Raw genomic sequence first — 26,803 nt, forward strand, 5'->3', positions numbered from 1 at the left:
ATTGGCCCTTGCTTCTTTCTGGGGCAGCAGCGCATGGGCGATGGTTGGTATATGGGCGATGGATGGATGGTTTGACCTGTGTTCTGCTGTAGGCGTTACATGGATGGAGCAGCGGGCTAGGAATTCATAGCATATGTAAACGTAGTGACATTAATCTGCTGATACAGGATTGTGTGCCTGCTAATTTGTCATTCCTACTCCACTTACTGTGGCAGTGGTTGGTATGACTTGTCCTTCAGTCTTTGTGTCTTTTGTTAAATACAGTAGCTCTCATTTCAAGTTGTGTTGATTTAGTTACTTCTCAGAAGATCTTGCTACATACATGAATAGATTCCTCAGCTGGTACAGCTGCAGGATGAAAGGTCTGAGGTCGCAAAACTTCCACTTAGTTGTATTTGCTGTAGGATCTGGTATTTGTGACTTGAGTCTTACCTCTGTCTCACCTCTATATTTGCTGTCCTGAAGTATGACTCAAGAAATGAGTAGTTAATGGTTTTTTTACAGTATAGGAAGATTAAAAAGGAAAGCATAAAATTACATCAATTCATATGTTTTTGAACTTTATGAACTGAAACCCCTGTTTTAACCACGTGCCAGTTGATATTTCAGTGCTGTAAGAAGAGCATGGAGGTTTCTGTGTGCTAATAGGTCTTAGCAGTCTGAGCAATATAGGGAGGCATTCTGTTACATGCTTGTCATGGGTTAGTACAGTTTAGTTTTTTAATCATAGAGGAATGTAGAATGATTTTCCGGGTCAGGACCTGGGAATTGCTTTAGAAAAGACAGGGACCTATCAGAGAGTTAGTTAAAATATTAGCATCTGTTTTAACCACTGAAACTTGTCAGCTATGACTTTGGGAAGTACCATATAAAACCCCTTAATTTCCTGCAGGTCAGCCTTTTCCTTTTTTCCTTTGTCCAGAGAGAGACAGGTAACATCGAGTTGGGCCTGCTGCTCCCCCTTTTGGGGGGAGCTGGCCTGAGGCCTGGCTGGGTTCTATCAGCTCCCGGGTGAAGCGGGGGGGAAGGAGAGGTTGCTGCTTTACAACTACTTTCTCCAAACTTCCCAGGAGCAGGGAGAGATCTCTGCCAGGCCCCTGATAAGAGCTGTGAGTACCATTTGGGCCGAGGCCACCCCGATTTACACTGAGGGTTGGGCCGAAAATGCATTTATGATCCTGCCTGGTTTTTTTGTGATTCCGGACTGCCCCGGTGCTCTGATCCCTGATGTTTTTGTGTGAGTTCTTCCTCCCTCACCAGCGCAGCCTTGAACATCTAATACCATGAGCTACAGAGGGAGAGACAAAGACTCTGGGCAGATTTAACCCTTTCCTGGCAACATGAAGCTTCCAGAGCTTGGCCCTTCTCTGAGAGAGAAAAGAAAGGGGACAGAGTGAACATAAAGAACAGCAGCATGAAGTCAGTAGAGCGAGAGTAAAAAGACTATTAAGACAGAGGGTTGAAGAGTTGGTTGTTCCATTCTTATTTGAGCCATAAAAATGAACTCTATATTTAGATTATTCCTTTAAATCATAGGAAAGATATGCATTTGAAGAAATTATTGTTTAGATTTATGTGTAGATTTGAGCAAAAGTGTTTGTGATAGACTAAGTAATATTAATCCTATAAGGTGCTTAAACAGAGAAAGAAATGAGAAGCCCTCTGTGCCAATAAAGAAGTAAGAAGATATCTCTGTACCTTAAAGTAAAGAATCCTTTGCCTTTAGAGTTATTCATCTTTAAAAGGTGACACCCCAGCATGCAAAAGTCTAAGACCCACGACCCATAAGCAGCTTGGGGACCTGCTAATGGGAGGGGTCACAAAGGCAGGTTTCCCCGGATGGCTGGTTTTGTGACAGTTTAAAAAACCCACAGGAGAACTGTTCTAAGTTATCAGTAAGATCCATGACTCTAAAAGAGACTCTTCTCCTAAATAATTAATAAAAGACTATTATCAGATGGTGAAACTGACTGAAAATTACAAATTTTGTCTCTTTATATGGTTTTGTGGGAAGTTAACAGTTTGTAAGGGGAGGGAAGAGTGTTTTTAAAGTTTCATTCTGTTTTGGTTTAGTTTTTTTCCCAACTTTCTTTTTCCATTCTTTTAGTATGTGTTAATAAAACTATTTGTTCATTTTTAAAGTTAGGCCTGCTTTGCTTTTCTCCTAGTCTCTCTCCCACAGAAAAAGAGTAAATACTAAACCCAAAATTTAGTAAATGTAAAACCACTACATTACTTGGTGTTTCTGCCCAGTTTTCAAAATTAAAACCATTACAATTTAGTAAAAAAAGCAGGCATTTAGTAAAACTATAAGATAAGATTAACGAAGAAAATCTAAAAGCAAAGCAAGTATTAATTAAGTAGGATTATAATAAAATATCTAAGAGTAGAATAGTTTTACTACTTTTAAGTAAATAAAGTTATATATTGTATGTAACCATAGTAATAAAGTTTATGTGTATATTCCCAAAGTCAAAAAGTAAATTATCATAAGTTAGTACAGTTTTTTAGTCATAAAAAATATAAAATAATTTTCCAGATCAAAACCTAAAAATTACTTTAAAAAAAGACCTATCAAAAAGTTAATTAAAATAATAACATCTGTTTTAACCACTAAAAATTATCAACTATTACTCTAAAAAGTACCATATAAAAACCCCTTAATTTCCTGCAAGTCAAGTTTTTCCTTTTTTCCTTTAACCAAAAAAAGACAAGTAACATCAAGTTAAGCTTACTGCTCCCCCCCTTTTTAAGGGGGAGCTGGCCTAAAACCTAGCCAGATTCTATCAGCTCCCAAATAGTAAAAAAAAAAAAAAAAAAAAAATTACTACTTTACGGCAACTACTTTCTCCAGCCTTCCCTAAAGCAGGGAGAGAACTCTACTAAACCCCTAATAAAAACTATAAACACCATTTAAACTAATGCCCCCCTGATTTACACTGAGGGGTGGGCCAAAAAAGCATTTATAATCGTGCCTATTTTTTTATAATTCCAGACTACCCAAGTACTCTAATCTAATTTAACCCTAGCAACATAAAGGTTCCAAAACTTAACCCTTCTCTAAAAAAAGAAGACAAAATAAACATTAAAAAAACCCAACATAAAGTCAATAAAGCAAAAGTAAATAAACTATTAAAACAAAAAAGTTAAAAAATTAGTTGTTCCCTTCTTATTTAAGCCATAAAAATGAACTCTATATTTAAATTATTCCTTTAAATAATAAAAAATATACATTTTAAAAAATAATAGTTTAAAATGATATGTAAATTTTAACAAAAATGTTTGTAATAAACTAAGTAATATTAATCCTATAAAAGACTTAAACAAAAATAAAACCCTCTGCAGCAATAAAAAAGTAAAAATAATCTCTGTACCTTAAAATAAAAAATCCTTTACCTTTAAAGTTATTCATCTTTAAAAGCTAACACCCCAATATACAAAAATCTAAAACCCATAAGCAGCTTAAGAACCTACTAATAAAAACAGTCACAAAAGCGAATTTCTCCAAGGAACTGTTTTTGTTACAATTAAAAAGACCACAAAAACCCCATTCTAAATTATCAGTAAAATCCTTAACTCTAAAAAAACCTCTTCTCCTAAAAAAAAATAAAACACTATTATCAAATAGTAAAACTAACTAAAAATTACAAGTTTTATCTCTTTATAATGTTTTATAAGAAAGTTAACAGTTTATAAGAGGAAAGAGAAGTATTTTTAAAGTTTCACTCTCTTTTGTTTTAATTTTTCCCCCAAACTTCCTTTTTCCATTCTTTCAATATGTATTAATAAAACTATCTGTTCATTTTTAAAGTTAAGCCTGCTTTACTTTTCTCCTAATCTCTCTCCCACAAAAAAAGAGTAAAGACTAAAACCAAAATTCAATAAACGTAAAACCACTACAGTGCTTAAAAGGGCAAATGTTGAAGTACGCAAGATGCAGATACTAAAATTATTCTCCACAGGCTTGACCGCCCTCTGACCTTGTCTGAGAAGATTGTATATGGACACCTGGATGACCCAGCAAAACAGGAGATTGAGCGCGGCAAGACCTATCTGCGCTTACGGCCAGACCGCGTGGCCATGCAGGACGCCACAGCTCAGATGGCAATGCTTCAGTTCATCAGCAGCGGGCTGCCAAAAGTGGCTGTGCCTTCCACCATCCACTGTGATCACCTCATCGAGGCCCAGTCAGGTGGTGAAAAGGATCTTCAAAGAGCCAAGGTCACTATTGCAGAGACTTAACTTCTGTCTGTTTGTAAATGTCCTTCCGGTTTAAGGAAGAGCTTATTTTAAATTTTCTCCCAGAAGGACAGCCATGAATAAGATATGGTAACAGATTGCCTGTGGTGGTCAGCTCTCTTGGTCAGATGCAGCGAAGAAGCAGACTAAATGGATTTTTGGGAGTTTTTCGGCTCAGATTCATCCAAACCATGGTCCATGGTTTAAAGGACCATGAATGTGGGAGAAGCTAGTCTTAAGTTAGTGATGGAAGCCCAGATCACATGTGTTCTGGGGAGAAAAGATATTTCATCTAAAGGAGAGAAAAAAATTATTTCAAAGGGAAAAAAAGGAAGTCAGATTTTTCTGTGTGGCAGTATGGCAGTGTGAAAAACTTAATGAACATATGTTCCAGCATTGCACTGGTGTATCCTGTGGGGGGGAGGCAAGTAGTTACTTTCCCAAATCATTTGCTAGTGATTATCTGCAGAGCAATAACTGAATCGTGTGCAGCTTTCGTGGCTCATGGGTATAGTATAAATGTGTGTAAAAGTATGGAGAGTGTTGCGTTTTATTTGGGAATTTCAAAGTGTTGTTTGTCCAACTGCTGATTCATTGCAATTTTTAAATTTTACTCAACTGTTTCACTGCTTATTCCTCCCCAGATGAGCTTCTGTAATATATAGACACATTTATCTCAGACATACCACAGTGCATCTGTCAATGAAATCTTGCTAGTCTGAGTGGGCTTAGCCTAAGTCCACTGTCAGAGACAGGAGGTATTGTACCTTGAATGTTGATACCATAATTTACAAACACTAAACAGGGGTCAGCTGCATTTTAAGATTTAGTCCATATCTGTTCTCAGAAACTTGTGGTGTTGAAATATCTGCTTTTGGCTTTATTGAGTGGGCCGCAATAAAGCAACTTGCGCCACTCAGGAGTGATTTGGGGAGTTCTTGCTCTGCTTGTCTCAGGCCTAAGTTGTGCCATTAACAGTCTGAGACTTAACTAAATCAGACAGTTTCTTTTCTCCCATTCACCTCCTGTTTTCCTCTTTCCCCTATCCCTGCATTTATTCTCAATAGTGCAATTATATTTGCTGCAGCCCCGAATTGAGACGAGTCCCTTCTTTGCCATCCGCTCTGAGCAGAGCAAGTAAAGGTCCTGCCTTCTTCTGACTGGCTTCTGCTGGCGCCAGTTGGCACACAATGAATGCTGGCAGGCCAGAGGGTGGTTTGGATTTACTGGGGGAGGGATGCGCAAACAGTGTGGAATGACCCAACTGCCAGTGGAAAATGAGGCTTAAAGAGCTGCTTGCTGCCTCTTGGGAAACTTCAGCAAATGTGTGCTGAGACAATTCTTCAATTATCTCATTTCCCCTTTCCCTTTATTCTGAAGCTTAGCTGCATGAGAACAGTCTTTAAGAAATTCTCTCCTTCTAGTGCTTATCTTATCTACTCCAGCACACTTCTGCCGAGAACTCTTAGGATAAAATAGTGTCGACAAGCAGTTTTCACTGTGTGACCTCCACCAACAATGGTGACAGTATAGCAAGAAAGGTAGCATTGTGTGAGTCTTAAAGAGGGGACTTGCTAGAATGACAAATGACATTCACCAACTCCCCTGGCAGTGAACAATTTCCAGTTCCATTTCTTAATCTTTAAAAATAAAGCCAGAATACCTAAGGGATTTGAAATATATCCAGAGCATCTGTATAGGAAGAAGAACACCTGATAGAGAAGGAAGGAGGGGCTAGAATGAGTGAGGGAAACCGGTTAAAAAAACCCCCTGAGAACAGGAAAAATGACCACAGCATTTTTAAATGCCTTATTGGCAGGGTTTTCTTTAAAGTGTGCTGTTTGGAATTAGAAACTAAAAAGAAGATGCTTTTATTAGAGCTACAAGTGGGATGAAATTAAATGGCCTGTTACAACTGTCTGTCAAACGGTTTTAATCTTAGCTTTTTGGTTTGAAAAATTATGTGCCTCTCCCTTAGCTGCTGCAAAAGTGGGAACTATAGGCAGGCATGTGAGAGAAGAGAATGTGTTAGAACAAGCTTTCGATGTATGGAAGAACAGAATGTGGTACTAATGCTTTGTGCTTCCCTGTGTGAATAGGATATAAACCAGGAGGTGTACAACTTTCTATCAACGGCTGGTGCCAAGTATGGAGTGGGATTCTGGAAACCTGGGTCAGGAATCATTCACCAGGTAAAGTGTGTGTGTGTGTGTTTGCAGTCTTTGAACATGCAGTGGGTCTTTTACCTTAGGGTGGAAAGAGAGCTCAAGTACAAACCCTTAGAGAATTTGACCAGTTTAGGGGAACAACTTGCTTTGCTCAAGGCAGGCAAGGTTTCTTACTTGCTCTCTCAGTTATCTTGACAACAGTGGGGGTTTTTTTAAAGGTTATTTTGGTCAAACTGTAACCTGATGTGTGATGAGGTAGTGCCAACAGCATGCCATGTGAATCACAGGAGCTCGAAATACCTTAACTGCTTGTGGGCTGGCTTCTCTTAGTACAATTCAGACAGTGAGGTGAGGCTATGAAGCTGGCTACATAGGGTTAATGTGAATTGCTTTTGGTGGTAAGGAAAGCAGCCTTGAGAACATACATTTTTAGAGTTATTATGTATGTTTAGTTCTATAAAACCCAGAAGAGTATATGAGGACACAACAGAGTAGTGTACATCAAGTACTCAAGAGTGGTGACACATAAGGAGTTGCTAGGTGAATTTGAATAAAATGCAAAACAGTTTCCAAGTCTGAGATTCTCTTGTTATTACACTTGGATCTGAAAAAGAATATGACAGTCCCAAGGTAACTTACCACTTAATGAGGCTTTTTGTTTTTTTAAAACCAACAAAAACCATCCTCTGTCAGGATGTCCCTAACTTGCTTGTGGTTGGTTTGCTTTGAAGGCCCAGTAGTCATTTTTCATTGTTCCTCTGAGTCTCAGGCAGCAAAAGTTGAAGAGCAGCATGAAGCAAAAGGAGTGGAGAGGAGAATGGATGACTGGTAAGCATCCTGTCATCAGGAAACTTATGACCAGGTGCAGTCAAGAGCTCTCTGCTATGTTTTCTTAGCTGCAGAATGAGTTACTAAGGTTGCCTTAACTTAATGTGATGCAAGAGATGAACTCTTCAAGAGGTTATGGGAATACCTCAGGTCATATGTGTTCTGAAACCACTTGTAGCATCTGTCATGCGGCAACATAGCTCCATGCTGTGGTTACCGGTCTTCTTGTGGCTGACTTTCTCTGGCTGGAGGAAACTGGTCCTGTTGCATAGCCTGAGTACAACTTTGCCAAAGTTGAGGCCTTGAGAGTGACCTTTCTCACACAAATACATTAATGTGGCTACAAGAATATAAAGCTGAAAGTTCTGAAAGCAAAGCCTTGGTCTTTTTGGTAAAGGACTGCCTTAGTTCTCTTTTAGCTGTTCTGTGATGCATGTGCTGTGAGTTCTGTGCTTCCCAGAAAGGCTGTCCCTAGTGTTGGTGTGGCACATGCAGTGAGAAGTTCATTAGTTTGAGTTCTCTACAGTGTTGCTACCACAGAAATCTCATTTTATCATTGAAGAATGGTTTTGTGGTTTTGTTAATAGTTGAAAAGTCGTGCATGGAACTGGTAGTGCAATAAGGGAAGGGCAGCCTCTTGGTGTCTTGGTGAGAAGTTCTTCTATGTAATTAAGTTTTGTCTGGCAGCATGGATTGGAAGAGCCTGTTGGTATTCTGCTGCTGTGGGAGCACAAAGGCTACGGAAAAGTCTTGATAGCGTTGGATAAGTGAACTGACTTGCTCAGCTGTTCATTAAGGGTATGGAGATTATGGAACAGACTCTTGAGCTGTAACAAAGGTGGCACCTTAGCAAAAGCCTAAACTGGAAGAAAAGAAAAAAAGGGGATTGTTTTCTAATTTTTTTTCTTTATCCTGGGATGAGCAAAGATGCTGGGGTTGAGACATGATATTTTGTTCTGTCATTACATCCTCCACAAGGAGTTTGAAACAGAAGAGAATTTCCATTCCAACCCAGATTCGGGGGGGGTTTCTTGCTACTGAAATCTGCAAATACAGACTTAAACTCTTGTTCTTGTCTTCTTTCTGCTGTCTTTCCCCTCCTTTCCCACAAAACAAGCAAGCAAACAATCCATTTTTATTTTCAGATCATTCTGGAGAACTACTCCTACCCTGGGGTTATGCTGATCGGCACAGATTCACACACCCCTAATGGAGGTGGCTTGGGGGGAATCTGCATTGGTGTGGGTGGAGCTGATGCTGTGGATGTCATGGCAGGAATCCCTTGGGAGCTCAAATGTCCAAAGGTAGGAGCAGAAGGAATACTAAGCTTTACTGCCAAGGATGAGATATGTGATGTGTAAGGAGCACTGATTTTCAAGCACTGTGTATATAAGGCACCAGATACCACTGCATTGTGACAGGAATATATTCTACAGGAGAACTGTATCCTGTTATCTTTCTGACAGGAAGTGACATCAGTATTTTTTTCCCCCTCATTGATGTTACTCAGGTTATTGGTGTAAAACTGACTGGCAAGCTCTCAGGCTGGACTTCTCCAAAAGATGTGATCCTGAAAGTGGCTGGCATCCTCACTGTCAAGGGTGGAACGGGTGCCATCATTGAATACCATGGGCCAGGTGTGGATTCAATCTCCTGCACAGGTAAGTCAACACAGGGCTCTTATCTGAGTAGATCGTTGGTGGAGCTGGGTGTTGAACTACCTGTGGGGGCTGGGAAGGAAACCAAACAAGAAGTACTAAATGTTCTCCCTTAGCCTGACCCGGCAGTTTGTACATGGCAAACTGGAAAAGTGGTGTAACAAGATAGCACTCCCTCTCAGTGAAAAAGTGACCTCTTTCCATTAAATACTGTGATTCTGAGACCATGGAATGGTTAATTGTGATGAATCCCGTAAAATTATGTGCCAGGATAAGTGTGGATGTATTTCAGTGTATACTTAGAGGATATAGATGTTTGTGATAAAGGAATGACATTTTTATTTCAGCCTACATAGGCTGTGAAAAGAAAAAAGAAATAGGTTAATGGGAACATATGTGTGACAGCTGCTAAACAAAGAGCAGAGGTTCTGAGACCAGACAGCAGTTTGTAACATGCAGTTTATACTAGCTAATTGTGGATCTTGGGTGGTGAATTTGAACTAGCAAAAATTGCAGTTCTCTGTAATATGCTAGTTAGGACCAAATTACAAGAAATGTGTCTTCCTTTAGCTTGAAGTGCAGCCTTCAAGCTGTACTTCTACTCTCAACTTGCATAAGTTGGCCACAACTTGGAATACTTGGTTTTACAAACTGAGAGCAATTTGGGATTTTTCTTCTTTGAAATCAGAAGAATTTTACATCTGCTTCTAGTTTGTTAAATGTAAAACAGGAGGTTCTACAGCTTCATTGCTGTGTTCTTGAAAGGGGTGGTTGATCTCCTTTGCTGTCAGCAAATATTTGGGATTTTTTTTTTTATTGTGTTCTGTCACTAGAAGCATTTTATTCAGCCCATTAAATTTCTCACAAATGTCTGGCTCCTCCAGTAAAGGTAAAAGATATGGTAGGGAAGGACAGGACAGTCATTGCAGGTAGCAGAGACACTGCTCACTGCTGTAGATTTATTTGATGCTCGGTGCAAACAGGGGTTCTTTGTTATCCCTTCCAGTACCTGCAGATATCAGTGTAACTTTTGGCCCATTCCTTCCACAAGAGTCTGGTCCCAGGCACTGTATTGATCAGAAACGTAGGGGGCTGAGCCAGCCATTATGTTGTCAGTCTCCTCTCAGCTGTGGCTTTAGGTTTCTGTGGCTGATGCCCCGATCTCTTTTAGCTTTGCTGGCTTTTGCATGACTTTTAGAGAATTGGGTGGCTTTGGACTTTCTCCTTTGATGCCGTGGTCTCTTCTCCCACTTCTCTAGGAATGGCAACAATCTGTAACATGGGGGCTGAAATTGGAGCTACCACATCGATCTTCCCTTACAATCAACGTATGAAGAAATACTTGGGCAAGACTGGGCGAGCTGGTAAGAGGATTTGGGGATTGAAATAGGTAGAAGTATGGGTTCAAGTGAAGGTGCATTCTGGGAGCACTATGTTCCTGCAATGTTGTCTGATGTGAGTTTTGACCTTGTGTGGTCCTGTAGGTCATCTGCAAAAAGTAGGCAGTCTGTAGATGAAGTGGCTGGGGAATTATGCAGTGGACCCTCCTGTGTTTAGTTGTTCTAGACTTTTTTTTCTCCCTCATATTTGCTGCACTTTTCAGATCTTCCTTCTTTCTTATTCCAGATATAGCTGCACTGGCAGATGAATTCAAGCAACACTTGGTACCAGATTCTGGTTGTCAGTATGACCAGGTGATAGAAATCAACCTCAGTGAGGTAAGGCTTCCTTTCTTCTTGCAATCTTGAGTGCTGTGACATGACTGCTTTGTGTGAATGAGGACCAAGCTGGGAGTTTGATGCAACACCCCCGGTGCTGTGCTAGAGCAGGTGAAATACATTGTCTGCTTCACTGACAGCTTATGCTCCAGTGTTCATATAGGAGAATTCTAGTTTAACAACTTCCAGATAGAGCTGTGAGAGGAATTGATTTGCTGCTGTGTTTTGGGGTTCTTCTTTGCTACTGTGATTTCTGACTTTGTCACTGTTTCTTAAAGCTGAAACCACATATCAATGGACCTTTTACACCAGACCTAGCGCACCCTGTGTCAGATATTGGTGCTGTGGCAGAAAAGGAGGGCTGGCCTGTTGATATCAGAGTTGGTGGGTAGCATTTGCTCTTTCCTCTCCTTTCATACTTGTGGCATAAACATTGTTGTCTTGGGATAAGCTGTTGGTCACATAGCTTGGGATTCAGTTTTTCCACTGCTGCTTTATGTCCTTTGACTTTGGTGCAGTGTCATCTCTTCATGGCCATATGAATTTTCTGGGAAAAGTAGGGACCACATGGGCCAAGTGTTTAAGATGAGATCCAGGATAGTAGGGAGCATTTTAATTTCAAGAGGTAGACCAGGTTTTCTTTCATTTTTGAAACTTTTGAACGGTTTGGATTAACAGGAATGTTACCCATTGAGGATGACTTTTGTTAAAAGTCTGTGGCATGGATTTGCCTGTTGCATGGATTTGTTAGGAGCGTGATTGTCAGCACTCCCAGCAGTTGGCTATTGAACTCTTGGGACGTAATGAAGTTAGTACTTTGGGATGGTAACTTGTGGGCTGGCTTCTCAAATGTTGCTGGTGGAGTGGAGGAAGGAATGAAAAAATATATGGTAATCCATATCCCAGGTCAGAAGTGTATGATATGATAGTGTTACAAATAGGATACAGTTACAGCAGCTGTAACTGGAAGAGAATTTTTATTTTGCTGCTTAGCACCAGAATGCTGTCAGGATGGTACAACATGTCCTTGTGTGGTCCTCATACTATAACAAAAATGCTTTATTTTCATCATTTCCTCCATTTCTTGCCATCTTGATTTGAAGCTTTTTCTGTCTTTGTGGAACAATACCTCTCTTTGCTTAACCAGAGTGCAAATAGGTGGTGCTCAGGTCTTGTAAAACAATAATCTAGTTAGATTAGACTAGTGACTGGGTAGTGTCTTCTGACCGTGCAACCTCCAGAGCTGGACACGGGATTGCTTGTGACCACAGTATATTTCTGGGAGGCTTGGCACTGTTAGTACTTGAAAGCCTTTCAGATTCCTTATCAACAGAAAAAGTTGGTTGTTCCTTGTTTGTTCTTCTGGGAGGTCAGGGAGAATCTTCCAAGTACCAGGGCTGCAGTAAAACCACCACCCTGTTTCTGTCACCACAGGCTTGATTGGCAGCTGTACCAACTCCAGCTACGAGGACATGGGACGCTCTGCAGCGGTGGCAAAGCAGGCTCTCGCGCATGGGTTGAAATGCAAATCCAAGTTCACAATCACTCCAGGTTCAGAGCAAATCCGTGCCACCATTGAAAGAGACGGTTATGTGAGTATGGCTGCTCTTTGCACTTCCAAACAGAAAGGGTTAAATTCTTCAGGACAGTACTCAAGGGGCCAGAGTTAACTAATGGAAACCTCCTAAACTTTGTCTTCACTTACTGCTGGAGGTGCAATTACTGACATAGTAACTGCTCTGGTGCTACTGTGCCTGTGGCTTCTGCCATCATCTTGACAGTGTTTTGACCTGATAATTTTACTACCTGGGCATGTAAGACGGGATTAGAACTGAACAAGGCTGAGGCAATTGTCAGGAACTGGGGCCCTGAGGAGATAACAGCATGCATAGCAAGAGATGCCTCACGCTCCTAGGATTCTGTAGATTGCCATAGCTGACAAAGGGCTGCAGTGCACTTTTATTCCAATATATAAAGAGAGCATGCCCTTTTTTTGGAAGGCGGTTCCCAGTTTAGACCAAACTTATGGCAAAACTCATATTGGCTTTAAAAGGAATGTTTCTGTTGAGAAACCATTACCTACTTCCTTTCCTTTTTTCTGTGCAGAAAATGTTGTTTTAATTAGCTTTACTATGTAATAAAATTTAGATGCTGTCATAGTGTGAGGACCAAGTCTTTACATATGGATATGTCCAGCCAATGCTTGATGGCTCTTGCAACCAAGTCCTACCTTTCAAGTCATACCTTTCCTTAGCAGCTGCCCCCTTAACTGAGTTGTTTGCTGAGTAGACTGAGCAGTGACATATACTTGCCTGCACTGTTGCCAAGTTCTCTCCTTACATGGACAGGAAGTCTATAGAATATTAATCAGACCAGACACTGCCTTTCAGTCAAATGTCTGTAAGTACCTGGATTGCTCAAGATGAAGCACGTAGAGAATGGGAACATCGTGGCAAGTCATCCTGTGCTCTGCCCCAGTGTTAGCTTACAGTCTTACTGGGGTCAAACAACTTGCATTTATAAAAGTGACTCAAAACTGAAACAACGAAGGGAATTTTCTTAGGCTTGGTGATTCCTATTAGTGTCTTCTTCCCCTGAAAGAGCAACCCCAGAAACTCATTTCAGGCATTCTAAGGTAACAAAATTGTTTTCTGCCCCCAGGCAAAAGTCCTTCGAGAAGTTGGAGGGCTGGTTCTTGCCAATGCTTGTGGGCCATGCATCGGCCAGTGGGACAGGTAAAATGAAAGATGGACCTCACTAATTTTGTATCTTTTAGCTCCCAAAATACTCTGTGAAGCCTGATTTGATTGTAAATACCACACACTGGTAAATGTTTAAAAACCAACTGGCCATAGCTGTCTGGTAGGTATTGGAGGAGGCAAAAAGAAAGACTACAGATTTATATTGAGACTTTAGGTGAATAAAGCTGCAGAATGGCCACACATTCCAGAGGCTTTTTGTAGAAGGCAAAGAATGGGGAGAAAGGTTTGTTGTCTGTGAGAGGGTGGACTGAAGTTTGTATGGTCCTTTTAAATAAGAAAAGTGAATTGGTCCAGCTTCAGTCACTGGAGTGTCAAGGAGAATAATTCCCAACAGAAGGGATGGGAGGCACATTATTATGCTGCTTAATCACGACTGACCGTGGGATATCCAAAGGCAATGTGCTTAGTTGATTATTGTGTAGACAGTTCAGTAGTGAACAATGTGGGCTGTGAAAACTAGTGCAAGAGTCAGTGTTTGACTTGGATCTGCATTCATTCATTTTGGGTCTGTGCTTAAGGGAGGAAAACATGTACAGGCACCAGCTCATGTTTCTAAGATAGTGATTGCTGCCAAAACCAGGCTGAGGGATTCTAGCAGTGGGACATCTAGAAGCAGTATTCCAGTTGGATCTGATAAGCATGTTTGCTTCTTTCACAGGAAGGATATCAAGAAAGGAGAGAAAAACACAATAGTTACGTCCTACAACCGGAATTTCACAGGTCGCAATGATGCCAATCCAGAAACTCACGCATTTGTGACCTCTCCAGAGGTAAGAAAAGGCCAGAGGAGTGGCTGTGGAATAGTTCAGGGCGCCTGCAGAAGAGGCCCAGTGTGCCTTGTTTAGTAGCTTGGCTGGTGGCTTTGAGACGTAGATGTAGGACTTCCAGATGAAGTGATGGGAGGCAGAATAGGCCTTTAAATTTGTAATTTCTTTTTTCTTTCAGATTGTCACAGCTCTGTCCATTGCTGGCACTCTAAAATTTAACCCTGAGACAGATTACCTGACAGGAGCAGATGGGAAGAAGTTTAAACTAGAGGCACCTGATGCAGATGAGCTGCCCAAGCTGGTAACTGCTCTGTCTGGGGGCAGAGGGAGGGAAGACCTGACACTAGCAATGTTTTATTTATACTGATGGAACTTATATGCACTGACCTCTTTCTTGACACGTGATGGTAGAGCTAGAATGGGTGCAGTTGCCTGTATTGGCTTGTTCTTCACATACTGTTGGGGAATGGCTGAGCCTGATGATTTTTCTTTCTTCTTTGGAAGGAGTTTGACCCAGGCCAGGACACCTATCAATATCCTCCCAAAGACGGCAGTGGGCAGCGTGTGGATGTGAGCCCCACCAGCCAGCGTCTCCAGCTTCTTGAGCCCTTTGATAAGTGGGATGGCAAGGATCTAGAAGACATGCTGATCCTCATCAAGGTCAGGAACAAAATGGTGGAGCATCAGCTATGACAGGTCTGCTTGAACAGGGGTTTCCACAGCAACTGCTAGAAGCTTTGGATGTGCCTTTGAGATACCTGATTCCCTCCACTACAACCATATTGTTATGGAAAGGGAAGCAAGGGTCTTCCTTTCTTCCAGGTGTTTCCTTCCGATATTTCTTTCTGTTGTAACTAAGTGACTCTTCTCCTTTGGGCTATTGGTTTGCTAATACCATGCAAAAGCAAGCTTGTTATAGCATGTAATATGATCCTGCCTAAACCATGCATTCTGCAGAATTTGCCCCAGTTACAACCTGCAGTGGAAAGGTGGATGGGTTCTTGAATAAGCATCTCTAATACTGACTGTTCTAAGATGTATTTTGTCTGAAATGAGGTCATTGGGACCTTCTCATCCATCAGTATGCCTGTTCTCTTCCCACTTTATAGAAAGAAATTACTTCACACTTGTTAAACATTGCAGTTTGGTCTTTCAGTGGAGACATGGGTTTCTCCTCACTGCCTGAAGTGAGTTAACAGATGAAAACTTCTGTTGATTTGTGATGGGTTCTGAAATGCAAACCCTTATGAACTGGCCTTTGGGAACATTCCTGATTCTCCGTGACAGAGTTGGAGGTACTCCTAAGGGCCATACTGTTGTGCAAAAGTTTTTGACATGGCCAATTCCTTTATAAGCCCTTCAGAACTTAGCAGTTAGAAGGCCATTATCTCTGGTTGGGAATTCTGTTCTTACAAGCTGAGAAGGCTTATGTGCAGTTTGGAAACTTAGAGGGTAACACTTGGCATCTTGTTGAAGTTCCCCAGCAGGGAGGCTGAGCTGTAGCAGGAAGGGCTTAATTGCTTTTTGTACCTGAACAATCTGCTGCTGAGGGAAGTGAGGACACAACAGGAGATGTCATGGCAAAGCTATTTTTTTTAATTTACCCTTTGGAAAAGGGATGTTCTTCTTACCCAATGCATGCAGAATGAGCACTGTGTTCTGCTTTAGAGTGCCTTGATTCTGTAACTGATGCGCTTTTCTGGGGTTTGTGCTTTTAAAAAGAGATGTGATGCTCACAGAATAGGTTAGGTTGGAGGGGGACCACAGAGGGTCATTTGGTCCAACTTCCCTGCTCAAGCAGGGTCATCCCAGCCCAGAACTGGACATGGCAGTCCAGAGGTGGCCTCACTAGGGCTGAGTAGAGGGACAGGATTACTTCCCTTGATCAGGTGGCAATGCTCTTCCTAATTCACCCCAGGATACCATTGGCTTTCTTGGTCACATGGGCACACTGCTGCCTCATGGACAGCTTGATGTCCACCGGAACCCTCAGATCTTTCTCTGCAGAGCTGCTTTCCAGCAGGTCAGCCCTCAGCCTGTGCTGGTGCAAGGAGTTACTCTTTCCCAGGCGCAGGACCCTGAACCTGCTTTTGCTGAACTTCAGACAGTTCTTCTCTGCCCACCTCTCTAACTTGCTGAGGTCTTTCTGAAGGACTGCAGAGCCATCTGGAGTATCAACCACTCCCCCCAATTAATGCTTCACAGTTAAAAGTGTTGAGGAAGGGTCAAGTACATTATTCCATCCCGAGACATTCTTCTCTTCTACTATGCTTTAGGTAAAAGGGAAATGCACCACTGATCATATTTCTGCAGCTGGACCATGGCTGAAATTCCGTGGTCATCTGGACAACATCTCCAACAACCTGCTCATTGGTGCCATCAACATCGAAAATGGCAAAGCCAACTCTGTGCGGAATGCATTAACCCAGGAGTTTGGCCCAGTCCCAGACACTGCCCGTTACTACAAGGTGAGACATTCCCTTGACACATGTATTTTAAGAGGATGTTTACACTTTGGGCAGTCTGTGCCAAGACTAAGGATCTCACCCTCCTGCTTTCAAGTAACAGCAGCTGTGAATTCACTCAGCATTGAGGCATTTTCTTGGTACTCCCCTACCTGCTATGGGGAAGAGGGAGGAGGAGCTTGTGACTCAGAGGGTCCAGAAATCATAGATAAAAGAGGAAGAACTCGTTTAGGCTCTGCACACCTTACAAGGCATGGGTGTCATCAGACTAACTAAATTTTCCCTCCTGGAATGCTTCACCTGTGACTAGTTTAATGTTTAAATAAATTACAGTCTTATCCCCTTTATTCTTTAACACTAGGCTTCAAATCTCAAGTGTCCTTTTACCCTCTGGACAACTTGGCAGTTGTTTCCAATTGGCTCTTTCAGTAGAGAGAAGTTAAAATTTTCCATATCCTTTCCAGAAGTAGAGCAGAGGTCATGGCTGGTGCAAGCACTGATCTGGGTTAGAAGAGAAGGAGAGGTGGTAGGAAAAGGAAGGGAAAGATTTGCTCTGGATCCCAAGAGCAATCCTCCTCAGCCCTTGTCAGCAAGGATGGCACTGCCTCACTGCTGTGAAGCACTGAACTCCTTTATTTCTCTCCTTTCTCAGAACCCAAGGGAGTCTTCTGGGAGAAGGTGTAGTATCTTAGCAATGTCAGTGAAGTACTGAAATTAGATGTGTGGGTGGGTATTTATTGTTAATTTCTCACTTGAGTGGCTGCATAAATGTAAATCTGTGTGTTTTGTCACAGAAAATGGGTGTCAAATGGGCAGTTATTGGGGATGAAAACTATGGTGAGGGATCCAGCCGGGAGCATGCAGCACTGGAGCCCCGTCACTTGGGAGGAAGGGTCATCATCACCAAGAGCTTTGCCAGGATCCATGGTGAGTCAGGCATCCGCTGTGGTGTTTGTAAACAGGATGTATGTCGTTTGAGTGGAAGTGGTGGTTATACCTTGCCCAGGGCTCAACACCTACAGGCATGAACCTTCCCTGCTGGCAGATAGCAAGGTGCCTCGGGTTAGGAGTCCTGTTACATACATAGATGTGCCACAAGCAAGGGATACACTGATTTTGCTAAAAGATAGTAATTGTTGCTAGAATAGTACTCTAAGAAGCTCTGGGCAGCCAGAAAGTAATCCTGCTTCCCTGGAGTGGTATGTTGCAAGCGTGGTTAGTGGTCTGTTCTCCACAGAAACCAATCTGAAGAAGCAAGGTCTACTGCCTCTCACATTTGCTGATCCAGCAGACTATAACAAGATTCATCCTGTGGATAAGTTGAGCATCGTGGGCTTGAAGGACTTTGCACCTGGAAAGGTAACAGTCTGGGTGCCTTGTCATGCGCTTGGCAGCAGGGATGTGCCACTGATGGGCAACAATGCTGTGTGCTTGTGAGGCAGCACTGGCACTGTTGAGCAGTGCAGCCTGCCAGCCAGGTGAGATATGGTGGGCTGGGAGATAAAGGGCAGGTCAGAATCAGTGGTGTTCTGAACAGTTAAGAGAAACCTTTGTATGAGGCTCTGAATTCTTAGACTTGTTGACTTAAGCATGAGTGTTTCCTAGAAGGAACTCACTTTTATGTTAAGATCCACCCTGAGCTGCAATTTTCCCTTTTCAGCCCTTTAAAACCATGTAGGAATTTTCCTGTGAGAAGTTTCAGATAACCTTCTCCCTTGAAAGAGAAGGGAAAATAAAACTGTCTTCTTCCTTTAGCCTCTGAAATGCATCATCAAGCATCCCAATGGGAGCCAAGAAACAATCATGCTGAACCACACCTTCAATGAGTCGCAGATTGAGTGGTTTCAGGCTGGCAGTGCCCTGAACAGAATGAAGGAGCTGCAGCAGAAATCAAGCTAAGTGCACACAATGCTCCAGTGCACTGGACTCAATTCAGCTTTGGCATTTTCATGAAAGTGCAATTCCATGCCTACTGTTGGAATAAATGTCTGATCAAATGTAACCATAGCTTCCTTTTTGTTATGGAACTTCCTCTTCACTGACACTATGAAAAGGGAGTGCAGCTAGGCTTACTTTTGTCTTTTAAATTCTCCAGCTCCCTTTTTCTATTTTGGCTCAATTTTAGTTCTCCCACAGTTATTTATATTTGGAAATAACCAGTGAAGGTGGATTTGTCTGCTCGGTTGGTTGTTTCTGCCCATTCACTTTACTGATGGCTAAAGACTTAAACTGAAAATAAAGAATGTGACCATCTCTTCTGTCATGTGTTATTGTATTCATCATCCTAATCCCTGTCATCGCTGCTAGAACGATGGGAAAGAACTTCTTGTAAATCACTGCTATATGGAGAAAAAAAACCCAAATCAAATAACTCAGTGTGGTAAAAAAAGAGCTCTCACAGCTGTCCTGGACTGTTTAGCTCTTGACATTGACCTACTGCAGGCTACACTTGTGATTATGACCACCTTCTCCCCTACATTCCCGTCCAGAGCAACAGTGCCATTATTGCAGCAATAACGGACTTGCAAAGAACACCTGCTGTATCTGCTTTCCCAGCACTGCACTCTTAGCTTGTTTCCTAAACCACAACTTACAGCAGGACATGGATGTTGAAGAGTCTCTCATGAGGACAGCACACAAAATCACATTGCTACCACCTCACTATACTCCTGGGAGCCCTGACCCTGTCCAAAAGGAGCTGAGCAAAACAGCTACCTGGAGTAGTTGGACTGTTTTCTTCCCCTTGTCCTGGCACTACCCCAGAACAGACTGTGTGGCAGCTCCTCACTTGTTTCATCCGTATTTCCACCTATACAAACAGCTGGGGGGTTTCTGCAAACAGTTGTTTCCACCACAGCTAGATGGTTGCATGTGTGAGCACTGCTGCTCTCTAGGTGGTATTCAGTAAGCTTATTGTGTGCACAGATGGACCTCAGTTACTATGTGAACCTAAAGAATTCTAGGCTCCCTTTTAATTAGGGCATTGCACCAGGAGTAACAGTTGAGAATTAAGGGGCTCTAGTGATGCTGCAGGAAGGGTGCTGATGACTCAGGCTTTGTTTTCACAGTTGGAGGTTAAGCAGACCCACTGTCCCAGGGAATTACAGCTCCTTCCTGCCAAACGTGGCTAGCTTTGTAATTATGTGCAACATCACTCTCTTGGCAATGGGCCCTGCATAGATTTTACTCACTGTTTTGTTCCCTCCTTTCCCTGTACTGCTTGTTAGGGAGGGTGATGGCAATTGTTTGTCATTGGCTGTTAGCACAGAGCAAAGCACTGGTCTCATCTCTTCTGCCTTGAAATCTAAGTAGCTAAACTGCAGGAGGCAAGTGTTTTCTTCCTCCCAGGCAGGAAGCTAATAGTTTCTCCACAAACTGTACAGGAAGGCAGGCTGTGTGGTTTTTACTATTTATTCCACTTAAAGTATTAACACCCCCCACAAACAAGGATTTAGCTTGCTCAAAGCAGCCTTGGTCCATTTCAGTGCATAATTTCATATGTTCAGTCAAACTCCTGCAAAGTTTAGCTCATTCTGCATAAATGCAGCCCACCAAAAAAAGTAATTTCGTTCAGTAAAATAAGTAACCTGTAGTTTTCCACATCTTCTCCAAGTCTGAGGTACTTTTGGATAAAAGTCTTCCCTGTTCCTCGTGGCTGACTTCATCCATGGGTGAAGTTCCCATTCCTATCAGAATATCACCACCACCTCCCCTACTCTCCCAGCAGAAGCATCTTCCAGTCAAGTACCACACCTCTAACTCTAGCCTTTTCCTGTCTCTTCATTTCCTGTCAAAAGAAGGGCAGATTTCTAGTCTGAAATCAAGCTCCCAGCCTAAGGAGTGGTACTGCTCAATAGGTATTCTCTTCTGCCTTTACTCACTGAAGTCAACTCCTTCCTTAATTCAGGCAAGCAAAGATCACAATTTTCCCTCCAGGGCAGGAGACTTAAGTTCTAGCTCAGTTTGTAGCTGCTGTGCTCAAGGCTTTTTGTGCCTGTAAATTCACTTCTGCACATCAGTGAAGCTGTCTCTTGAAAGCAATTGTTTCTCTCTGGCAGCTTGGAAGCTGAAAGGAAAACAGAATGGAAGGTCTAATTCCTTGTTCAGCTTCAGAAGAGCAGTGAGCACCATGAGGGTCCCATTTTTCCCCAAACATCCACCGGAAAGACTTTCTGTGGAGCAGGCTCTCATGACAGCTAACTGTTTGTCCACCATGACAGGAGGCCCAGGCCTGGCTCGCTGATTGATCCCTGTTCACAGAAAGAAGACAAGAGCATGCAATTGTAAACTGCATAGAGAATAGAGGAAAATGCATAAAAATACATCTCTCCCATCTAAGTTAGGGAACACAGCTGCCACTGGTTCAGACCCACCATTCTCATGCATTGTACTCTGGTTTTATGCCAAACACTGCAAGGAATGACTGTTCAGCTGCCACATAAACCTTAATGTGTTCCTCCCAGCTCTGTACTCTTCATGCACTTGCAGTTTGCTTTAAATCAGCCTCCCAGGGGGAAACACCAACAACCACTAAGTGTTCCAGTGAAAATAATCAGAAACCAGACCAACCACAAGAACAACCTCATTTCTCCCCTTTTCCATTATTTTCATTTTGTGACTCTGCTTCATGGTCAGCTTAAAGCAATCAGTTCTTTGGGAAAAGGGGTGCTATTTTAGACACTGAATAAACTACAACACCCACAAGGCCCTAAGAATTAATGCACATAGTTACCACAAGAGTGTAGGGTGCCTCTTTCTTCTGGACTTCCTCTGTGGCATTTGAAGTGGAAGCCTCTGCAGAGCCTGGACCGGTTGGTGACGTATCGACAAACGTCTCATCCACCACTCGGAAGCGGATCTCTTCCCCAATGTCCATGTAAAGGTCATGGGCCCCTTCTTCTGTCTCATATTCCCACACCCACACCTGCTCTGCTTCATCACTGGCCAAGGATTAAGGAAGGAAACAGTTTTCTGTTTGACAGATCACTTTCTTACAGTTCTGAGAACAGACTCAACTCAAAGCCTTTCCATAGTTATTCCCCAAACTGCCATGTGCTGTCCCAGGTCATCATCTGTGCAGTCCAGGACCCCCATCTTTCTGATTTTCCTGCATCAAGCTGTATGCTGCTGGTCTAGGCATCCCCCCCAGAAAAACCCACGCAACAGGAAAGACCCCCAGACAAGCAAAACTCCTCAGAGAGAAGACAACCTTGCCTACCACACTGAACTACATCGGATGCACATGTATGTAGACACTACATGATGCGGTAAAACCTGCACTCTTATCTTCAGCAGCAGCCAAGACTGGAGGCAGGGATTACAACTGGAGGAGACACTGTCATTCATCTCTATCAGTGGGCACAATGATCCTGCAAAACCTAATGAGCCTGAGGGCCTGGCTAGCTATGATAACAGCCTGTGGGCTTGTGCGACAGAAGGGCTTGGCTTCTGCCACTGAGCACCTTCATTGTTGCAGTGGTGAATGCCTGTTGGGCCAGCACTGCACAATCTTTTGAAATGAAGTAGTAAAGTTATCAAAGGTGATCAAAGGATACAATTTAGCTGGCTGCTGCAGGGATTCTGGTGGGATGACAATATCATCAAAGAATCCAATAGAAACTGCAGAGAAAAGAATTTGTTTAAGACCGAAACATTTGCAAATTATGTTCCACAGCGATTCCTAAAATGCATTTCTAGGCTCATTCTCCTTCCTCTCTCAGGAAAGACATTGAGATGATGCAGGAATTATTCTTTGAGCCACAATGCTCAATTTCAGTTGGCAGCAAAGCAACCACCCAGCTGAAAGTACATAGAGTAACAGAGGGCACTGTCTTCATGCCCGCTGGGAAAGGAAAAGGTTTGGAGCAAGAATGGAAATGAAAGCATTCCAAGAAATGAGTCAGATGCTATACAGGTCTATGGGAAAGAAAGAAAGAAAGAAAAGAAAGAAAAGAAAGAAAAGAAAGAAAAGAAAGAAAAGAAAGAAAAGAAAGAAAAGAAAGAAAAGAAAGAAAAGAAAGAAAAGAAAGAAAAGAAAGAAAAGAAAGAAAGAAAGAAAGAAAAAAAAAAAGGCATAGAAATCACAGATATAGTAGGTTAAATAAAGACCTATAAAGTTAGAACAGCCCCTACATCCCCCCTTGAGATTTCATGATGTTGAATTTTATCAGGGAATGGACCATGCCCAAATTCCGTAACAAAAGCAGCCAAGGTAACCTTATTGTCCTAATTTAACAACTGAGCAGCAGAGTTCCCTTGCATGGAAGGCTCCTAGAGGAAAGGAAAGCAACTCATCAATTATATATTCCATGATTCTGGCAGCACTTTGTGCTCACAAAGACATTTCCCTGACATGTTTTCAGGTACAGGAAATGAAGACAAATTTGCACACCACTATAGGAAAAATACATCAGACCAACATAAGCCAATAGTTCCACTCTGAAACAAACAAATTCTGTTAACTGAAGCAAGGAAAGGAATCCAATCTACACTCCAGACGGGCTTGCCTATTATTCTTGGGCAAAAGGAAAATGAAGTGCAGACAAAACCATCAAGGTCAGGGGAAGCTGCCACGCTCAAACTACCAAGCACCCTCAGATCAGAGCAGCCCTAGAGGCCAGTAACAGCCATTAACCAGCCCATCAAGAGCATTATTCCAGCCAGAATCAGTGTCTCAACAGACCCAAGAATTGTGCAGCTCCCTCCCAGAAGTTGTGGTTTACCATGGACGCCATCCTGACTGCAGCTTTTAATCTGTCCAACCAGAATCTCATCCAGGAAGGGATGGAAGACCACATAGCGGAAATGCACTTAAAAGAAAACAGATCGTTAATGTTATGTCCATGTTAGTAAACTATAGTCCTTCCACAGAATGGCAGCCATTAAAACAAAATCCCACATCCTATATGCCCTCTAAAATACCAAGCTTCTTTTACAGCTTGTTTACAGGCACTGATTAGATAGAAAAACTGGAATAAGAGTTCTGATTCCTAACTGGTTTGTACAAATTCTGGCAGCAGCTGACCAGCAGTGTCTTGTTGCCAGCTCCTCAGTTTTGCAAGAAGTTCACAGAAAGAAAGTGTAAGATGATAAACATGGAGCATGGCCTCTGATTAAGTTATGATGGAAGCAAAATGCTTCACGGTCAAGAGTATCAGTTAAAATTATACTTTCTCATAATATTTCTGCCTTTTATCTTTGTCTGCAATGCTTTATTTTCATTAAATGAAATATTTTAAATGGAGTATTATCAGATTAAACAAGGTTCTCTAACACAATTGGATTTTTCCTCCAAGGTAGATAAAATCTTTCTAATTAAGCACATGGCATTTATTATTACAAGAATGCTACATTAAGACAACCTCAGCCAAACGATGTTTCTGAGAAATTTAACATCATTTTAGCTGTACCTCCAGTGCTCCTCTTTTACATAAAACTAGGCAGTGCATTAAAGAAAGAGTTATTACCAGACACAGTGGGATTTATCAAAGTACTACCCAAATTCTGAAAGCAGACTTTTTTCCTGAGCTCAGAGAGAAAAGCTGAACTCCTTGCTCCTGAACTTCTTTCAGTTCAAGGAGTAAAGCTAGGAGTAAACAACCTATCTAGGGAAAATAAGCTTAAAAAAACAAAAACAAACAAACAAACAAAAAAATTCAGAGAAATGCAGACCAATTATTACAACTTATTTTCTATGTGCAGACTTTAAAAAATTTTCAACTAAATTAACCCTTTCCTTACCCCACACCTATAGCTCTAACTGTAGAACAGAGATGGGCTGCTGGAGAAGGCAAGAAGGACTGGCGTTTTATAGCTGTGTTTGCTCCTAGAACTGCAAAGAAAATAAGAGACTTTCACCATGTTCCTCTTGCCCTCCTAACAGGAACAGCATTAAGTCTGTGAACTTAAGGTTGTTACTTTCCCTAACAACTGAACTCATCTTACATTCCCAGATCATTAATTAACCCTCTGCAACACAATATAACTGAGGAAAAGCATTTACCTTTGGTATGTGATGCACCATCCCCAGGAAATATGTATGAATCTTCCAGCTTTGTGATATCATATAGACAGATGCAGAGCCCAACATTGTATACGACCTGATTTAAAAAAAAAAAAAAAAAATTAAGAGCAGCAAAACAAGCAACCCTCCAGGTAAAATCAAGTAAACTATAGAATTCATATATTACACAGACCTTTTCAAAAAACAGCAACAGAGGGGTGTCAAGATGGGATGGAGGCTGTTTTGGAACACTGCTTTCAACACCACCAGCAGTGTAGGGGAACCCCAATCTAAGTGTTGTGGGAGCACATTTTCACTGGCACTGGAAAGAACACTGCTACAAAGAGAAACCCTTGGGGAAATTGTCAGTGGTGAGAGAACTTGAGCTGCCAAGACAGAAAACAGCTCCCCCTTATTCACCAGCCCCAACAGCTTGTCCAAATGCTAAACATGCTTTTTACTAAAGTTACACTCTCAAAAACCTCTAGACTCGCCTTTGTTTTATATTATATTACCTTTGGGGAGACACTAGGCAAATTCTTGGTTTCTCTGCTACTTCTGAGACAGCTTCACTGCCTACAAAATTTGAGGCATCTACCAATCATCAGTGGATGCAGGAGGACTTTTGCTTTTCATGACCTGCCTGTATAATCTGCTATTCACAACCCTCGATCCCTTCAGGTTACTCTTTTGAGCTCCCTTCACATTTACTGAATGCATTTTGAGTTTTGCATCTGCTTCGTGTTGAAAGCCATACACGAATCACAGGGGCTGCACAGGGAAACCGACCTCCAGATCCTTCAGAAAACAGTTCTCATATCCTGCACCAAAGATCAACTTCTTACTGCCACCATGTATTTCAATTACTGACCACTGACCAAATCAGCTATTAATAGCTTCACTTCCCTTCCAGTATTACTGTTCTACACGTGTTTATATAGTATTTTTTCTTTAAATTCCTCACTGCATGGATTAGTTTGCATTTGTTTTTTTAGGCCACATTTTGGATTGCTCCTTTTAACACAAACCAGCAGCTGCTCTCACTTCTCTTCCACGCTTCTCCGCCCCATCTGGTGTCTCAGTATCTTCCTATTACAACACCAGCAATTAAAAAAACGTCCCCTCTGAGATGATACGTGGCTGTCTCTTTGCTTACAGTCGCAGAGGATGCCGTTCACATTTAAACCACTCTGACACCTCACCCACGCACCTCAGTAGGCACAAATGAAAGGAACAAACGCTCGGGGATGTTGTGATGCCTGCAGCAACCTATACGTCACCCACGCTTTACCTTATTGGCCAATTTCTTGTTTAGCTCTTCAGCAATGGATTCGTTCAGATTCCTTTCAAATTGCCAGGGAGGAATTCTTACAGTGTCAATCATCTCCACCAGGACAAACATGGTGGCGGGGGGCGAGGAGACGCCGACAGCCTCGGGAATGGGAGCGCTACGAGGACCGGACCTGGGAAGGCAGCCCAACGCGTGGCGCGGAGCCGGCTCGGGCGACGTCCCGAGGGAAAAGGGGCCGGGAGCGGCAGGGACGGCGGGAGCGGCAGGGACGGCGGGAGCGGCCCCTCACCCACCTGCCGCACGCGCAGCCGCGCCGCCCGCCCCAGCCTCGCGCCACTTCCGGCGCCGCCGCAGCCAATCGCGTTCGGCTGGCGGCTCGCGCGCCCTGGCGGACGCGGGGCGGGGCGGGGCGCCCGCTGCCGCCATTTTGTCCCTCCTCGGGCGGGGCGGAGCCGGGCCGGGCTTGGAGCCCGCTGGCAGCGGGGCGCTGGTTTTGGCCGATATAAACGTGAACGGGGCCTCCGTTATAGGGATGCTCTGTAGTTTCCTCCTTCCCCTACACCTCCGCCCCCGGCAGGTGGGTCCTCGGGCCCTTTCTCCCGTGCCACAGCTGGAATAATTCTCAACTGCGGTTATTCTGATTTAATTTATCATTTTCGTAACCTTCAATCCAGATAGGGCAGCAAAGATCACAGAAGCACGGAACAGGTCTGATAGGAAGGGACCACAGTGGGGCATCTGGCTCAACCTCCCTAATCAAGCAAGGCTGATAGCAGAGAATATAAATTTTCAGAGAAGGTCTTCTATGTGTCCTATGTAGATACAATATGCCTGTTTTCTAATGCTTCAGATTGTGTTAGAAAGTTTATTTTCCAGCCATTTTGGTATTATGCTCATCCCAGAGC

At 42.7% G+C, this 26,803-nt stretch overlaps 2 protein-coding genes across 2 annotated transcripts in view; one reads left to right on the forward strand and one right to left on the reverse strand.

The window, feature by feature from the left end:
* Positions 1 to 18,858, forward strand: part of ACO2 (aconitase 2) — a 24,975-nt gene extending 6,117 nt beyond the window's left edge. The window contains exons 3-18 of the mRNA XM_040061575.1: positions 3,963 to 4,221; positions 6,339 to 6,431; positions 8,381 to 8,539; positions 8,746 to 8,896; positions 10,153 to 10,257; positions 10,520 to 10,611; positions 10,890 to 10,995; positions 12,046 to 12,203; positions 13,273 to 13,346; positions 14,032 to 14,143; positions 14,319 to 14,441; positions 14,645 to 14,800; positions 16,417 to 16,608; positions 17,400 to 17,532; positions 17,843 to 17,964; positions 18,361 to 18,858. Of these exons, the coding sequence (XP_039917509.1) occupies positions 3,963 to 4,221; positions 6,339 to 6,431; positions 8,381 to 8,539; positions 8,746 to 8,896; positions 10,153 to 10,257; positions 10,520 to 10,611; positions 10,890 to 10,995; positions 12,046 to 12,203; positions 13,273 to 13,346; positions 14,032 to 14,143; positions 14,319 to 14,441; positions 14,645 to 14,800; positions 16,417 to 16,608; positions 17,400 to 17,532; positions 17,843 to 17,964; positions 18,361 to 18,504 (2,179 nt within the window). The 3' untranslated portion in view covers positions 18,505 to 18,858. The remainder of the gene's footprint in view (positions 1 to 3,962; positions 4,222 to 6,338; positions 6,432 to 8,380; positions 8,540 to 8,745; positions 8,897 to 10,152; positions 10,258 to 10,519; positions 10,612 to 10,889; positions 10,996 to 12,045; positions 12,204 to 13,272; positions 13,347 to 14,031; positions 14,144 to 14,318; positions 14,442 to 14,644; positions 14,801 to 16,416; positions 16,609 to 17,399; positions 17,533 to 17,842; positions 17,965 to 18,360) is intronic.
* A 1,140-nt stretch (positions 18,859 to 19,998) lies between these two features.
* Positions 19,999 to 26,176, reverse strand: POLR3H (RNA polymerase III subunit H). Its single transcript, XM_040061576.2, has 6 exons — positions 25,899 to 26,176; positions 24,608 to 24,704; positions 23,328 to 23,414; positions 22,161 to 22,224; positions 21,338 to 21,545; positions 19,999 to 20,855 (listed from the first exon to the last, which is right to left on the reverse strand). Exons 1-6 carry the CDS (start codon positions 26,007 to 26,009, stop codon positions 20,802 to 20,804), a joined length of 621 nt encoding a protein of 206 aa, XP_039917510.1. The 5' UTR covers positions 26,010 to 26,176; the 3' UTR covers positions 19,999 to 20,801.
* Between the last annotated feature and the right edge of the window lie 627 nt (positions 26,177 to 26,803).

The sequence above is a fragment of the Hirundo rustica genome, chromosome 4 (genome assembly GCF_015227805.2).
Source record: "Hirundo rustica isolate bHirRus1 chromosome 4, bHirRus1.pri.v3, whole genome shotgun sequence".
NCBI lineage: Eukaryota > Metazoa > Chordata > Aves > Passeriformes > Hirundinidae > Hirundo > Hirundo rustica.